Source organism: Chiloscyllium plagiosum, unplaced genomic scaffold, assembly GCF_037043375.1.
Source record: "Chiloscyllium plagiosum isolate Xiang-an unplaced genomic scaffold, Cpla_swu_hap1 HiC_scaffold_46, whole genome shotgun sequence".
Taxonomy (NCBI): domain Eukaryota; kingdom Metazoa; phylum Chordata; class Chondrichthyes; order Orectolobiformes; family Hemiscylliidae; genus Chiloscyllium; species Chiloscyllium plagiosum.
This window is the reverse complement of record NW_028270184.1, coordinates 7,262,091-7,279,820: the sequence shown is the minus strand read 5'-3', so window position 1 is coordinate 7,279,820 and position 17,730 is coordinate 7,262,091. Positions and strand designations below refer to the sequence as shown.

General features: G+C 44.2%; 1 protein-coding gene across 1 annotated transcript in view; it reads right to left on the bottom strand.

The window, feature by feature from the left end:
- Window positions 1-17,730, bottom strand: part of LOC122543859 (solute carrier family 22 member 6-A-like) — a 76,865-nt gene continuing 59,135 nt past the window's right edge. The window contains exon 10 of the mRNA XM_087983706.1: window positions 1-376. Coding sequence (XP_087839832.1) covers window positions 283-376 — 94 coding nt within the window. The 3' untranslated portion in view covers window positions 1-282. The remainder of the gene's footprint in view (window positions 377-17,730) is intronic.

Here is a 17,730-nt window from a genome sequence, read left to right as displayed (position 1 = left end):
AACCCAATCTCTTTTGATTGTAATCCCTACTGATACAAAGACAAACCCAGTTAAAGGATGATTTGGAAATGTCGGTGTTGGACTGGGGTGTACGAAGTTAAAAATCACACAACACCAGGTTATAGTCCAACAGGTTTATTTGGAAGCACTAGCTTTCAGAGTACTGCTCCTTCATCAGGTGGTTGTACACAACATGGTGTTCTGTGTCCAGCTGGATATATAGTAAAGAGGGTCTCCCATTGTGTTGCTGCTCGGAATTGGATGATAGTTAGATTTGTTGGTTTAAACAGTCTGATTTGTCAGTGATGCATTTGTCTCCTGCAGTGGAATCTCATCCCTCATCAACTCTTTGTCTTTTCCAACGTGTTGTCTTGCTCTGAAAGTAAAAGCATGACAGAACAGACAGTGATTCAGAAATATGTCACTTCTCTCTCGTTACCTAGTTTCCTTCTCTTGGACATTGTTAGTGTGCCCATCGAGGCAAAAGATTAAGGCTCTTGTTATAGACCAGACCGGAACCCCTCAAAACAAGACCTTAACTTTTTCTTATTTCAAAAGTAAATGCCAGATGCTGTGTTCCAGATGCAATTCGATTGGTCAAACTGCTCGACGTTAACAAAACACAATTTACTCAAAAGGTGTCTTTTCCCTAGGGTGCGGAATTTCAATACGTGGGGGGCACATTTTTAAGGTGAGAGGAGAGATTTAAAAAGGAGATGAGGGACAAGTTGTTTATACAGAGGGTGGTTCGAGTATGGAATGAACTTAAGGAATTGGTGGATATGTATATAATTATAATGTTTAAAACACATTTAGATAAGTACATGAATAGGGAATGAGATTAGATTCCCTACAGTGTGGAAACAGCCCAACAAGTTCACACCGACCCTCCAAAGAGTAACCCACCCAGACTCATTTCCCTCTGACTAATGCACCTAACACTATGGGACAATTTAGCACGGCCAATCCATCCTAATCTGCACATCCCTGGACACTATGGGACAATTTGGCACGGCCAATCCACCCTAACCTGCACATCCCTGGGCACTATGGGACAATTTAGCACGGCCAATCCACCCTAACCTGCACATCCCTGGGCACTATGGGGCAATTTAGCACGGCCAATCCCCCTAACCTGCACATCCCTGGACACTATGGGGCAATTTAGCATGGCCAACCCACCCAAACCTGCACATCCCTGGGCACTATGGGTCAATTTAGCATGGCCAATCCCCCTAACCTGAACATCCCTGGACACTATGGGGCAATTTAGCACGGTCAACCCACCCTAACCTGCACGTCCCTGGGCACTATGCGACAATATAGCACGGCCAATCCACCCTAACCTGCACATCCTTGGAGATTATGGGGCAATTTCCCATGATCATTCCACCCTAACCTGCACATTTTTGGACTGTGGGAGGAAACCAGAGTACCCAGAGAAACCCCACGCAGACACGGGGAGAAAGTGCAAACTCCATACAGTCAGTCGCCCGAGGGTGGAATCGAACCTGGGTTCCTGGTGTCGGGAGGCAGCAGTGCTAACCACTGGGGCACTGCGGCAGCACCCGCGATCCAAGCAACTGGCAACCTCGACTATATCATCGTCAGAGCGAGGGTTCAGACAGACGTTAAAATCACTCGTGCCATGGGATAGGAGCTGACGCTTGCTGGATGGACAGTCACCTGATCCGAGCCAGGATCAACATAAGTGTATCTCCACTGCAATGGAGACAACAGAAGAAGTGCTGCAAAAAGTTCAACATTAAGGCACTTAAAGACCTGGGCAAAAATAGCCTTGTACAACCAACTCCTTTCCACGAACCTGGCGACCCTTCGATCTATGTTTGTGCCATCAACAAACTTAAGTTCCTTCATCCAAATCATTTAATTAATTTGAAAGAAACACTGCTACATGTGGTTCAGGACTGCAGTTGAAACTCCAGTTACAACCTAGACCTGTGGCACTGAGCCCAAGGGAAGCTCCAAATTCATAATACCCCCAATTACCACCCAGACCTCTATCGTGCGTTTTATTTGTGGATAGGATCGATTGTTATAACACATCCTAACCAATCTGAACATTCTTTTCTTCAGTAAACATTTAGCAAGCATAATCTTTACTTAACATCGAAGTTGTCTTCTCATATGATTCCAAGTCTTTGAGCATAGAAACAGACCCTTCAGTCCGACCAGTCCATGCTGAACATAATTCCAAACTAAACCAGTCCTACCTGCCTGGCCCATAAACTCCAAACCTTTCCCATTCATGTATCCATCAATATTTCTTTTAAACATTGTAACTGTACCCACATCCACCACTTCCACATGCAAAACACCCCCTGTATAAAGCATCTGTCTCTTATGGTTTTCTAAAATCTTTCTCCACTCCTCCTAGCTTTGATATTCCCCATCTTGAGGTAAAGACAGTTCCATTAACTCAATGTATACTTCTCATGATTTTATAAATTTCTATCTAGTCACCTCTCAAACCCCTAGGCTCCAGTGAAAAAAGTCCCAGCCTATCTAGTTAAAAATCACACAACACCAGGTTATCGTCCAACAGGTTTAATTGGAAGCACACTAGCTTCCGGAGCGTCGCTCCTTCATCAGGTGATTGTCGGAGCGGCGCTCCGAAAGCTAGTGTGCTTCCAATTAAACCTGTTGGACTATAACCTGGTGTTGTGTGATTTTTAACTTTGTACACCCCAGTCCAGCACCGGCATCTCCAAATCCAGCCTATCCAGCCTTCCTTTAGAAGTCACACCTTCCATACCTGGCAACGTCCTGGTAAATCTCTTCTGAACCCTCTCCAGCTCAATAATATCCTTCCTATAACTGGGTGGCCTGAACTGGACACAGTACCGCAGAAGTGGCCTTGGATTCAGTCTTGAAAGATAAACTCTTTGTATCATTCAATGAACTTCTCTTACATGTCAGGAAGCCTCCCCAGTACCAGGGCTCCGATCATCAAACCAGCCATGTAGATAGACTGTGCCATCTGTTTCAAGGACTTCTGGTTGCACACTAGGTCCCACTGTTAAAACAAGAATCAAACTGACAGTTATTGAAGGATTTGACAGTATTCACAGTAACTGGAATATTTTGCAAATGTGCTGGACCTTGAAATTGAAGGGGTGTCAAGAAACAAACCTGTGAGGCTATTCTGCAGACCATTTTTTTTTATCCTTTATTCATTCATGGGTTGAGGGGATCACTGGCTAGGCAGCATCCCTAATTGCCCAGAGTCAACCACATGGGTCCGCAGTCACGTGTAAGGCCAGACCAGGTAAGGGTGGCAGTTTCCTTCCCTGCAGGACATTTTCAGAAGTTACACGACACCAGGTAATAGTCCAACAGGTTTATTCAAGTTCGGAAGCTTTGGAGTGCTGCTCCTTCACCAAGTGAAATGGAGGAAAGGTCATAAGCACAGAATTTATAGATGGAGCGATAATGACAAGATATTTCCCGGTTATTGAGAGTATCGAAGGATAAGTACAAATGGTATGAGTGGAGTGTTAATTGCCCGTGCTTGGCCCATACCCCTCTAAACAGCACGGTGGCACAGTGGTTAGCACTGCTGCCTCACAGCAGCAGCGACCTGGGTTCAATTCCCGCCTCGGGCAGCTGTCTATATGGAGTTTGCACATTCTCCCCGTGTCTGCGTGCGTTTCCTCCGGATGCTCCGGTTTCCTCCCACAGTCCAAAGATGTGCAGGTTAGGTGAATTGGTAAACTGCCCGTAGTGTCAGGTGTAGGGGAATGGGTCTGGGTGGTTGGTGTGGACTTGTTCGGCTGAAGGGCCAGTTTCCACACTGGAAGTAATCGAATCTAATCTAAGCCTTTACATAGTCATGTACTTGTGCAAATGTATTTTAAACGCTGTAACTGTACCTACATCCATCACTTTCTCTGGCAGTTCATTCCACACATTATCACTCCCTGTGTAAAAAAAAGTTGCCTCTTAATGTCTTTTTAAAATCTTTCTCCTCTCACCTTAAAACTGTGCCCTCTAGTTTTGAACTCCCTTATCCTAGGGAAAAGAGCCTTGTCATTCACCTTATCTATTCCTCTCATGATTTTATAAACCTCAGTAAGGTCACCTCCCAACCTCCTTCAGTGAAAAATGTCCCAGTCTATTTTTATAACCCAAACCCTCCATTCCCAGCAACATCCTGGTCAATCTCTTCTGAACCCTCTCCAGTTTAATAATATCCTTCCCGTAACAGGGCGACCAGAACTGGACACAGTGATCCAGACGAGGCCTCACCAATGTCCTGTACAACCCCAACATGACGTCCCAACTTCTATACTCAAAGGTTTGAGCGTTAAAGACAAGTGTGCCACATGCCTTCTTAACCACCCTGTCTACCTGTGAAACAAATTTCAAAGAATTATGTACCTGAACCCCCTGGTCTCTGTGTTCAACAAAACTACACAGGGCTCTACCATTAAGTGTATAAGTCCTTTCCTTGTTTGTTTTACCAAAATGCAATACCTCACATTTATCCAAATTAAACTCCGTCTGTCACTCCTCAGTCCATTGACCCAATTATAGAGTCATAGAGATGTACAGCATGGAAACAAACCCTTCGGTCGAACCTGTCCATGCCGACCAGATATCCCAATCCAATCTAGTCCCACCTGCCAGCACCCGGCCCATATCCCTCCAAACCCTTCCTATTCATATATCCATCCAAATGCCTTTTAAATTATGCAATTATAATAGCCTCCACCACTTCCTCTGGCAGCTCATTCCATACATGTACCACTTTCTGTGTGAAAAAGTTGCCCTTTAGGTCTCTTTTATATTTTTCCCCTCTCACCCTATACCTATGCCCTCTAGTTCTGGACTTCCCGACCCCAGGGAAAAGACTTTGCCTATTTACCCTATCAATGCCCCTCATAATTTTGTAAAGCTCTATAAGGTCACCCCTCAGCCTCCGACGCACCAGGGAAAACAGCCCCAGCCTATTCAGTCTCTCCCTGTAGCTCAAACCCTCCAAACCTGGCAACATCCTTGTAAATCTTTTCTGAACCCTTTCAAGTTTCACAACATCTTTCCGATAGGAAGGAGATCAGAATTGCACGCAATATTCCAACAGTGGCCTAACCAATGTCCTGTACAGCCGCAATATGACCTCCCAACACCTGTACTCAGTACTCTGACCGATAAAGGAAAGCATATCAAACGCTTTCTTCACTATCCTATCTACCTGCGACTCCACTTTCAAGGAGCTATGAACCTGCACTCCAAGGTTGATCAAGATCTCTTTGTAACATTAGATAACCTTCTTCATTATCTACTACACCACCAATCTTAGTATCATCTGAAATCTTACTAACCATACCTCCTATATTCTCATCCAAATCATTTATATAAATGACAATCAAAAGTGGACTCAGTACTGTTCCCTGAGGAACATCTCTGATCGTAGGCCTGCAGTCTGAAAAGCAACCCTCTACCATTATCCTCTGTCTTCTATCATAAACAGAGAGATAGTATTACTCCATCAATGTGCAGATAAGCCACACAAAGGACATCTCATCGATCCAGATGCATGATTTGGCAACTGCTCTGCCCGAGACCGCAAGAAACTACAGAGAGTTGTGAAGATAGCCCAGTCCATCACGAAGACCACCTTTCCTTCCACTGACCCCATCTACACTTCCCAATGCCTCGGGAAGGCAGCTGACGTCATCAAAGACCCCTCGCCCCCCCGGTTATAATCTCTGCCACTCTCTTCTGTCGGGCAGAAGGTACAAATGTTTGAAAGCACGTACCAACAGGTTCATAAACAGCTTCTTCTCCGCTGTTATCAGACTTCTGAATGGACCTCTCCTATATGAGAATTGTTCTTTCTCTGCACCTTCACTGGAGCTGTAACACTATTTACTGCATTCTGTTCCATTGCCCTGATGTAATTATGTAAGGTAGGATAGCACCCAAAACAATAATTTTCACTGTATACTGGAACATAAGAGCGTGAGAGCTAGGAGCAGGAGTAGGCCGTCTGGCCCCTTGAGCCTGCTCCACCGTTCAGCGCGATCAGGGCTTATCCTTTCATGGCCTCAGCTCCACTTACCCACCCTCTCACCCTAACCCTTAATTCCTTTAGTGTTAAAAAAAATCTATCTTAGTTTTAAAAATATTTGCTGAAGTAGCATCAACTACTTCACTGGGCAAGGAATTCCACAGATTCACAACCCTCTGGGTGAAGACGTTCCTTCCCAATTCAGCCCTAGATCTGCTCCTCCTAATCTTGAGGCTATGCCCTCTTGTCCTAGCTTCACCTGCCTCTCTACTTCTATCTTATCTATTCCCTTCATAATTTTATATGTTCCTATCAGAGCCCCCCCCCCCCGATTCTTGCAAATTCCAATGAACATAGTCCCAGTCTACGCAGTCTCTCCTCATAAGCCAACCACCTCAACTCCGGAATCGACCTGGGGAACCTCCTCTGCACCCCCACTAGTGCCAGTACATCCTTTCTCAAGTAAGGAGAACAAAACTGTCCACAGTCCTCCAGGTGTGGCCTCATTAGCACCCTGTACAGCTACAACATAACCTCCCTGCCTTTAAACTCAAGCCCTTTAGCAATATAGGACAAAATTCCATTTGCGTCCCTAATTACCTGTTGTACCTCCAGACCAACCTTCTGTGATTCATGCACAAGGACACCCAGGCCCCTCTGCACTGCAGCATGCTGCAACTTTTTATTATTCAAGTAATAGTCCTTTTTAGTGCTATTCCTACCAAAATGGATGACTTCACATTTGTTAATAATGTATTCTATCTGCTAAACCTTTGCCCACTCACTTAAAGTATCTATGTTCCTCTGCAAAATTTCGCAGTCCTCTGCACACTTTGTCCTGCCACTCATCTTAGTGCCATCTGCAAACTTCGACATACTACACGTGGTACCCAACTCCAAACAATCTGTGTAAATTGTGAATATTTCCGGTCCCAACACTGATCCCTGAGGCACACCACTAGTTACTGATTGCTTCCTGTGCGTCAATCAGTCATCTGTCCATGCTAATACTTTACCTGTAACACCATGCATCTTTATCTTATGCAGCAGCCTCTTGTCCAGCACCTTGTCAAAAGCCTTTTGGAAATCCAGGTACACCACATCTACTGAGTCCCCATGTCTACCATGCTTGTAATGTCTTCATAAAATTATAAAAGATTAGTTAAGCGTGACCTGCCCTTCATGAGCCCATGCTGCATCTGTCCAACGTGACAATTTCTATCTCGATGCCTTGCTATTTCTTCCTTGATAATAGACTCAAGCATCTTCCCCACTACAGAAGTTAAGCTAACCCAGTCTATAATTCCCCATGTTTTGTCTACTGCCCTTTTTAAACAGTGGCATCACATTTGCTGTTTTCCAATCTGCTGGAACTGTCCCAAAGTCCAGCGAATTTTGGAAAATTGCCGCAAGTGCAATTGCTATTTCTCTAGCCATCTCTTTTAGTGTGCTGGGATGCATTCCATCAGGGCCAGGAGACTTGTCTATCCTTAGCTCCATGAGCTTTTGCCCAACACTCCCTCTTCTGTGATAATGATTGTTTCCAGGTCCTCACCTACCTTTGTCTCTTTGTCAATTACTGGCAGGTTATTAGTGCCTCCACTGTGAAGACCGATACAAAATACCTGTTCAATGCCTCAGCCATTGGCTCATATCCCATAACTAAATGCCCCTTCTCATTCTCTAAGGGACTTTAGCCACTCTTTGTCATTTTATATATGTATAGAAAGTTTTGCTATCTGTCTTTATATTCTGTGCCAGTTTTTTCTCATGTTCTAGCTTTCTTTTCTTTATAGCTCTTTTTGCGGCTTTCTGTTGACCTTTAAAGCTTTCCCAGTCTTCTAGTTTCCCGCTGATCTTGGCCACACTATGTGTCTTCTCTTTCAATTTGATAGCCTCCCTTATTTCCCTAGACACCCCTGGCAGATTACCCCTTTTCTTACAGTCATAGAGAGTCATAGAGATGGAAACAGACCCTTCAGTCCAAACTGTCCATGCTGACCAGATATCCCAACCCAATCTAGTCCCACCTGCCAGCACCCTGCCCATCTGCCTCCAAACCCTTCCTATTCATATGCCCATCCAAATGCCTCTTAAATGTTGCAATTGTATCAGCCTCCACCACTTCCTCTGGCAGCTCATTCCATACACGCACCACCCTCTGCGTGAAAAAGTTGCCCCTTAGGTCTCTTTTATATCTTTCCCCTCGCCTTCCTTTTCACTGGAATAAACTTTTGATGAGCACTTTGAAACATTGCTTTGAAAATCCTCCACTGCTCGTCAACTGTCCCACCATAAAGTCTTTGTTTCCAGTCTACTTTAGCCAACTCCTCCCTCATCCTATTGTAGACAGATGCAGCATGGGTTCATGAAGGGCAGGTCACGCTTAACTAATCTTTTGTAATTTTATGAAGACATTATGAGCATGGTGGACAATGGGGACTCAGTAGATGTGGTGTAACTAGATTTCAAAAAAGCCTTCGACAAGGTGCCAGACAAGAGGCTGCTGCATAAGATAAAGAATCATGGTGTTACAGGTAAAGTATTAGCGTGGATAGAGGATTGGCTGATGCACAGGAAGCACAGGACCCTGGTATTGGGTTTTACTTCACATTCTCCAGCTGTATTCTAAATTCAGCCGTACTGTGATCACTCCTTCCAAGAGGATCCCTAACTATGAGGTCATTAATTATTCCTGTCTCATGGAATAGACAGGACCAGGTCTAGGATAGCTTGCTCCTTTGTCGGTTCCATTGTATACTGATCAAGAAAGCTATCACAGATACACTCAACAAACTCCTCCTCAAGGCTACCCTGACCGAGCTGGTTCATCCAATCTACATGTAGATTAAAATCTCCCATGATAATTGCCCTACCATTTTTACAGGTATTGGTTGTTTCCATCCCAATGTGATATTATTATTTCGTGACCTATAGACTATACCTATCAGTGACTTGTTCCCCTTAGAATTTCTAATTTCTACCCAAGTGGATTCAACCTCATTCTCCATAGAACCTATGCCATCTCTCAGCACTGACCTGATGTTGTCTTTGAATATCAGAGCTACACCACCTCCCTTAACTTCTTGTCTGTCCTTCCAAATAGTCTAGTACCCGTGAATATTTAACTTCCAGTCGTGACCATCCTGTAAGCATGTCTCCATGATGGCTACTAAATCCTGGTCTGCATGGATGAGTTGGGCCAGTGGGCCTGTTTCCGTGCTCTGAGAATCTCTGACTATGACAATACAAACTTGACTCTTCACTAAATTCGCTTTGTGTCTCTCCCAGGATTGTCAATGGGTGACCTATTGCACCTATGCAGTGCTACCATTATGGTCCCAGCATGCCTTGTTGAAGGCAACTGCCTGTCCCTGCAGGAGACCGCTCAGATCCAGCAGAGTGCCACCTTGCCATTGGTGGTGGTGCCATCTTAAGCTGTATGGCTGACACGTCATCAGTGGTACTGACAGGGGGGGCGCTGATGGTAATATGAATGCTGTAGTCCTGATGGTGGTATAGTGTACACCTAAATCCTTTCTAAGGGCAATGCAGCCGTAAAGACAAAGTTGTTCATTTTGGAAGGGAGAACAAGAGGGCAGTATTATTTAAATGGAGAAAAACTGCGGAAAGCTGTCACACAGAAGGACTTGGGGTTAATTGTGCACAAAACACAGTAAACTAGCACACAGGGGCAGCAGGTAATCAAGAAGGGCTAGTGGAATGTTGGAGTATAAGAGTCAGGAAGTCTTACAGCAACAGTACATGGTGTTGATGAGACCACCATCTGGAGTACTGGGAGCTGTTTAGGTTCCCTTATTTAAGGAAAGATCTCATTTCATGGGAGGCAGTTCAGAGAAGTTTCACTAAGATGGTTCCCAGTCTGGAGGGATTGCCTTATGTATAAAGGTTAAACAGTTTGGGACTCTACTCACTGGAGTTTAGAAGAATCAGAGGTGATGCTATTGAAACATACAGGGGCTTGACAGGAAAATGCTGAGAGGATGTTTCCCCCTCGGGACCAGAGAGGGCACAGTCTCAGAATAATGGGGTGTCAATTTAACACTGAGATGAGAAGGAATTTTTTTCTATTTGAGAATTGAGTCTTTGGAACCCAGAGGGCTGTAGGGGGGCAAAGTCCTTGTGTGTATTTAAGGCTGATCAGGAGGGAAACCGAGGATGACAGGGAAAGGGCATTAAAGTGAGGAATGTCGGATGAACCATTGAATCAGGCTTGAGGGGCTGAACGGCCTGTTCTTATGGTCTCTGGAGTCTGAAGAAATTTGGTTAAATAGCTTGTGAAATGTGCATGCGTGGGTGGAGGGTGTGGTGTTCGGAATTGATTTGAGGGACCGAAATACAAATCAGTGGATTTGATCAAAAGAACTTCAAGAATCGAAAAAGGCTGACTTAAAATGGTTAGAGAGAGTAAACTAGCTAAGTTTAGACATTGGAAATCACCAGGTACAAACTTATGCCGGCAATAACTGATGGATATTGAATGTAAGAACATAAAGGAAGAATTATCTGACGGATGGATGACAATGTGATGTGAATTGAGGGGGATTTAAAGAAAACCAGAGAATCCACAAGATAAGGCCAGAAAGATATGATGACAATAAATTAAGTGACAGCTGAATATTTAAATGGAAAATTCCTCATGGATTTGAGGTTATCCCAATGCTCATTGTTCTGAACCAGACCAGACCCCCTCAAATTATTTTAAGAAGGTAGCCTAGACCCTAACCTTTTCTTACTTTCTATATAGTAACATCCCTGAACATTTCTAACATCCCAGAACAAAAAAGGAAATCTCAGGCACAGATTCTCACATGCGGTTCTTCAATCCAGGAGGAAAAAGCATCAAGAGAAAATTCAGAGAGAGCGGCAGCCAGGAGACATTGACTGGAGCTTCCAAATCTGTTGAGATCCTAATATCTTCTGATGCTACTCAGAAATCCGGATCTGTGAGGGACGGCCACACCCGTACAGGCTGGTAAAAAGAAAGGCCTCCCAAGCTGTTTACTCAAAAGATCATCAGTAGCCAGCTCGGCGTCTCTGCCTTACAAACTAACTCTTGCAGTGACAGCATCATCAGTAGATATGTCCATTTATCAACCTTCCTTTAGTTACATATCACACACAGTGACATCATCAGTGTGGAAGCTGGCAATTCAGTCCAAACCGACCCTCCCAAGAACATCCCACCTAAACCCAACCTCCTACTCTATCCCTGTAACCCTGTATTTCCCCTGGCTAACCCACCTAGCCTTCACATCCTTGGACACTGTGGGCAATTTCCCATGGCCAATCCCCCCACCCTAACCTGGACATCCTTGGACACTGTGGGCAATTTCCCATGGCCAATCCCCACCCTAACCTGGACATCCTTGGACACTGTGGGCAATTTCCCATGGCCAATCCCCACCCTAACCTGCACATCCTTGGACACTGTGGGCAATTTCCCATTGCCAATCCACCCTAACCTGCACATCCTTGGACACTGTGGGCAATTTCCCATGGCCAATCCACCCTAACCTGCACATCCTTGGACACTGTGGGCAATTTCCCATGGCCAATCCCCACCCTAACCTGCACATCCTTGGACACTGTGGGCAATTTCCCATTGCCAGTCCACTGTGGGAGGAAACCGGAGCACCCGGAGGAAACCCCACACAGGCACAGGGAGAACGTGCAAACCCCACACAGACAGGCACCCAAGGATGGAATCAAACGTGGGCCCCCGGTGCTGAGGCAGCAGTGCTAAATACTGAGCCACCGTGCCTACCCGAAACCATCAGCGAATAGAATGTTCCTCACTAACTACAGTTGATTTAAATGTAGAGTTGTCAAACATCCACCCATCAGTGCAGAGCCGGGTCTCGTATTCGGTCCTGTTGCCATGCGTCTTGTTGAGATCCAGAGGGTGCCACTGAGGTGAGGAGTACACGCGGCACTGATCCGGCTGCTGATTCCGGTCCAGAGGGATGAAAACATGAAGAAGCTCCTCTGTCCGTAGCTTGTCTGTGACATTAATGTGCCACAAGTCATTGATTTCTGAGGGGAACCTGCAGTGATGATCGGGTACAGCAGCCACAAAGTTTTGCAGTAGCATGTGGGAGCACATCAAGGTAATTGGGTAGATCAGCAAAAGAATGTGGATGATTTGGAATTTTCCCACACTTCCTACAGTCTCCAGAATGTCAGCAAAAGCCATGGCTGATGATTGCAGGTGGAGACCTTGTTAAATTTGACAGAAACTGTTTGTGACTGAGGCCGCTGTGTATCTTTGGTTGTGTCTAGAGTAAGTAATACTGAAAAGGATCACAGTAGATATACCTTTACACTCCAAAGTGCAAATGTTTGACCGAGTTATTGGACAAATGTTAGCTTGTGACCAGCATTTAGATAGATCAAGACGTTTAGTCCCAACCTAACTTATTAATCCTATTTTCCTGCTACCCTCTGTAATTATTTGTTAGACGATCATTAGATTGTCACCTCTCCCAGTCATACTGGTAATCCATTTTACAGAATCCTGTTCTCAAGTTACCTTTTTACTATAGATTGATCCTTTGTGTAATGATCTTGTTTAATTCATTGCATTTTTAAAAAAATTACTCATTTGTGGGATGTGGGCATTGCTGGCTGGGCCCAGCATTTATCGCCCATCCCTAGTTGCCCCTTGAGAAGGTGGGGGTGAGCTGTCTTCTTGAGCCGTTGCAGTCCGTGTGCTGTACAGATGCCCGCAACGCCGTGAAGGAGGGATTTTGATCCAGTGACGGTGAAGGAATATCTGATGTATTTCCATGTCGGGAAATCTTTTCTGCACCCTCTCCAAAGCCTCCACATTCTTCTTGTAGTTTGGCGACCAGAATTGAATGCAATAGACTAAAGTGCGACTTAACCAAAGTCTTATGAAGCTGTGACATGACTTGTACTCAATATCCCGAACAACAAAGTCAAGCTTGACATATACCTTCTTTACCAATCTATCTACTTGTGTGGCCACATTCAGGGAGATATGGACTAGGACCCCAGGATCCTTATGTACATCAATGCTGCTAAGAGTCCTGCCATTAACTGTATACTTGCCCTTGCAGAACCTCACATTTGCAAATTTCCCTCTCTGCAATGTCCAGGGCAAATGTCCATGACCAGGCAGGGCAGCTCTTTGTTGACAGTGCTTGGCCTTTTCAAGATGGCATCTTGCCAGGGTTGATGGTCTATACAGGATTTCCTGGTGGTGTTGAATTCTGCTGGGTACAGCGAGTGGTAAAATCAGTCTGGCATTGGCCAAGATGCAGTTGGAGTCATCGGAAGGAACTTCACAGCCGTCAATGGCTTGAGAAAAACTGAAAACTGAGACAAAAACCCTAGAACCGGCCATCATAAAGTTATCACTCAGTGATAAAGGGGAACTGGGAAAGAAAGCTGGAATCGATCGTTACTTTGTGGATAGAAAACCATGTGACACAAGAAGAAAGTTCCTTTGTGTAATTTAAAATATAAGTAACCTACAAAAATAGTTTCTAGTTAATACTGATTTTAGTCATTTGTTATTGTACAAATCTTAAAACACCATCTCTTGTCATCCTAGTTCATTAACTGAAAGTTCAAATTTCCTATAATGTTGCCTGTCTGCAGTGCCTGTGACATACCGCACCGACTGCAGTGGGTCAAGAAGATGGCTCAGCACCTAGAGTCATAGAGCTGTACAGCAGGGAAACAGATACTGTGGTCCAACTCGGCCATGCCGACCAAATATCCTAAACTGATCTCGTCCGATTTGCCAGGATTTGGCCCATATCCCTCCAAACCCTTCCTATTCATATACCCATCCAGATGCCTCTTAAATGTTGTCATTGTACCAGCCTCCACCACTTCCTCTGGCAGCTCATTCCACACACACACCACCCTCTGCATGAAAAAGTTGCCCCTGAGGTCCCTGTTTAAATCTTTCCCCCTAACCTTAAACCTATGCCCCTCTAGTTTTGGACTCCCCTACCCTGGAGAAAAGACCTTGACTATTCACCCTATCCATGCCCCTCATGATTTTATAAGCCTCTATAAGGTCACCCCTCAGTACTGCAGCTGAACTGTTCCTTGAGCACATGATGAAAATAATCCTTCAATGGGTGGTAAGCGTTGGAGAATGTAGCGCAAGTCTTAAAGGAAGAGAGAATATTTAGGGAGGGATTTCCAAATTGTAGGACCAGAGATGGTATCTCATTCTATTTCATAAATTCACCAAGATCGTTAGACACCACCTTTCAAATCCATGACCACTTCCATCGAGAAGGACAAGGGAAGCAGATACATGGGGACACCACCCCCCCCTGCAAGTTCCCCACTGAGCCCCTCCCCATCCTGATTTGGAAATATGTTGTCATTCTTTCAGTATCACTGGGTCAAAATCCTGAAACTCCCTCCCTAAGTGGTTTCGCTACAGCACATGGTCTGCAGCGGTTCAAGATGGCAGCTCACCACCACCTTCTCAAGGGGGGCAACTAGGGATGGGGAATAAATGCCTTGTCCCTGACACGCACATCCCATGACAGAATTAAAGTGATCTCACACATAAATCTTTAACTTTTGTGATGACTCAGGGAACAATGGGACTCGATTCCCAGCCTGCTACCCTGGTGAAACATAACGTATTTAATAATTGAGCTGATAGCTATTGGACAGTGCAGTCATTTAAACTGATAACTGTTAACAGAATATACAGTGCTATGGACTGAAGCTACCCTCTGGAGCAGATTCCAGCAAGAGATTTTTGCACTTAACATATGGGTTTTTGTGGGCACAATCTGGGACAATCTGAAATGATGAATTAAGAATATGATGGAATAAGATTCAAAGTGAGCTTGCAAATTGGATACAAAATTGGCTTAATGGCAGGAGACAGAGACTGATGGTGACAGGCTGTTTTTCAGACTGGAGGCCTATCACCAGTGGTGTTCCACAGGGGATTGGTGCTGAGTCCACTTTTGTTTGTCACTTATATGCATGATTTCAATGACAATGACAGAAAGCATGGTAGTAGTTTGAAGATGACACCAAGACTGATAGCGAAGAAGGTTATCTAGGATCACAAAGAGATTTTGATCAATTGGGTTAATGGGGGCTGCAATGTGGCAGATAGAGTCACATTCCTGATGAAGGGCTTTTGCCAGGAACGTCAATTTTCCTGCTCCTCGGATGCTGCCTGACCTGCTGTGCTTTTCCAGCACCACTCTAATATAGACTCTGGTTTCCAGCATCTGCAGTCCTCACTTTTGCCTATGTGGCAGATAGAGTTTAATTTAGGTAAGTGTAAGGTATTATATTTTGGTAAAACGAACAAGGGCAGGACTTGTACAATTAAAAGTAGGTAGTGGGTAGTGTTATAGATCAGAGACACCTAGGGGTTTAGCGACATAATTCTTTGAAGTTTGTGTCACGTCGACAAGGTAGTTAAAAAGGTGTTTAGCATGCTTGCCTTCATTAGTCAGAGCTTTGAGTATAGGAGTTGATTCGTCATGTTGAGGTTGTACAGGACATTAGTGAGGCCTTTACTGGAGTACCATGTCCAGTTCTGGTCACCCTGTTATAGGAAGCATGTTATTAAGCTGGAGAGGGTTCAGAAGAGATTTACCAGGATGTTACCGGGATTGGAGGGTTTGGGTTATAAGGAGAGGCTGGATAGGCTGGGACTTTTTTCACTGGTGAGTAGGAGGTTGAGGGGTGATAATGGAGAGGTTTTTAAAGCTTTGAGGTGTATAGATAAATGACTAGGAAGTGTCTTTTCCCTAGAATGGGGGATTTCAAGACTAAGGGGCATATTTTTAAGGTGACAGGATAAAAATTTTAAAAAGATGTGAGGGGCAACATTTTTACACAGAGAGTGGCTCACGTTTGGAATGAACTTCTAGAGGAAGTGTTGGATGTGGTTAAAATTGCAATGTTAAAAGGTTAGATTCCTTACAGTATGGAAACAGGCCCTTCGGCCCAACAAGTCCAAACCGACCCTCTGAAGAGTATCCCACCCAGACCCATTCCCTGACCCTATATTTACCCCTTACTAATGTACCTAATACTACGGGCAGTTTAGCATGGCCAATTCACCTGACTTGCATATCTTTGGATTGTGGGAGGAAACCGGAGCACCCGGAGGAAACCCACGCAGACACAGGGAAAATGTGCAAACTCCACACAGACAGTCGCCTGAGGCTGGAATCAAACCCAGGTCCCTGGCGCAGTAAGGCAGCAGTGCTAACCACTGAGCCACTGTGCCGTCCATGAAAGACATTTGTATGACTGCTTGGATAGGAAAGGTAGGGAGGAATATGGGCCAGGAGCAGGCAGGTGGGACTAGTTTAGTTTGGGATTATGGTCGGCATGGACCGGTTGGACCGAAGGGTCTGTTTCTGTGCTAAATACATCGGACTTTATCCTATTATCCGTGATCAGAAACATTCCTGAGGCATTTACTTGCACAGTGATGAGAGCCTTAAAGTTTAGTAGCAGTGTGTGGGAACACATTAAGAAAACTGGGATGACTTAACAAAAGAATATGGATGATTTCAAAATGTTTTCACACTTCCTGGAGTCTCCAGACCATCAGCAAAGCCCATGGCTGAGGATTGCAGGTGGAGAGACTATTAGTTTGAGAGAGATTGTTCATGACTCTCAAGACTGGAAAGGTTGCTCATTTTCTTTGTATCTTTGGTTGGACAGGGCAATAGAGCATATTATTGGCTTAAAATGGAGACCTTTCAGGATGTTGTGGTCAAAGGTACTTTAAATTCACATTTAGAAACATCACAAGATAATTATGGAGATAAAAGACTCTTTGACCTGCTTAATTCATCCATCCAGAAAAGCCCCATGTTTTCCTTACTGCTGTAACCCGCTTGTTAAATGATTACTAGACGCTGTCTCTCACAGATTTCCTAGAAATACATTCGACATAATTTATTCTTTAAGTTACTTTTTCCTAGTTTGACCTGCCCTTTTTGTTATGCCCATGTTTCATTTGAAGCAGGATTTAAATTAACCTTTTCAATATGACTTATCATCTTGACCATCTATTTGAAGGTCTCTTTCAAAATAAAAAAGAATTCAAATATTTCCAGGTTATCTTTTCCAAAATATATTTTATTCATGAAATATTCAAAGGAACCAGACCAAACCCCCTCAAAATATATTCAGAAGATAGCTGAGACCCTAACTTTACCTTATTTTAAAGGTAAGTATAAGATGTTGTGATCCAGATGCAATTTGATTGGTCAAACTACTCGATGTTTAGCAAAACACACTTTATTTTTAGATTAAAGTTAAAATACAGACAACATAAAAATAAAAGAATGGCTTAACTTCAATTCTTTCAAAATGTTTAATAAAATAACTACTACGGATTAACTGTTCCACACAGTAACATCCCATAAATGCAGGTTCGGTAAAAATGGATTGTCTCACATGCAATTCTCCAGTGCAAGAGGAAAAATCATCAAGACATGACTCAGAGAGTGAGAGTGAGTGAGTCGCAGGAAGAGATGTATTGTGGCTTCTAAACCCAGCAACACCTGCTACTGAAAACCTAAAATTAAAATTCCTGGTTCTGTGGAAGCTTGACCCCACCCATTCAGGCTGCTTCTATTGTTCCAACCTTAGGGAAGACCTCCCAAGGCCATACAAGCTGTTTACCTTAT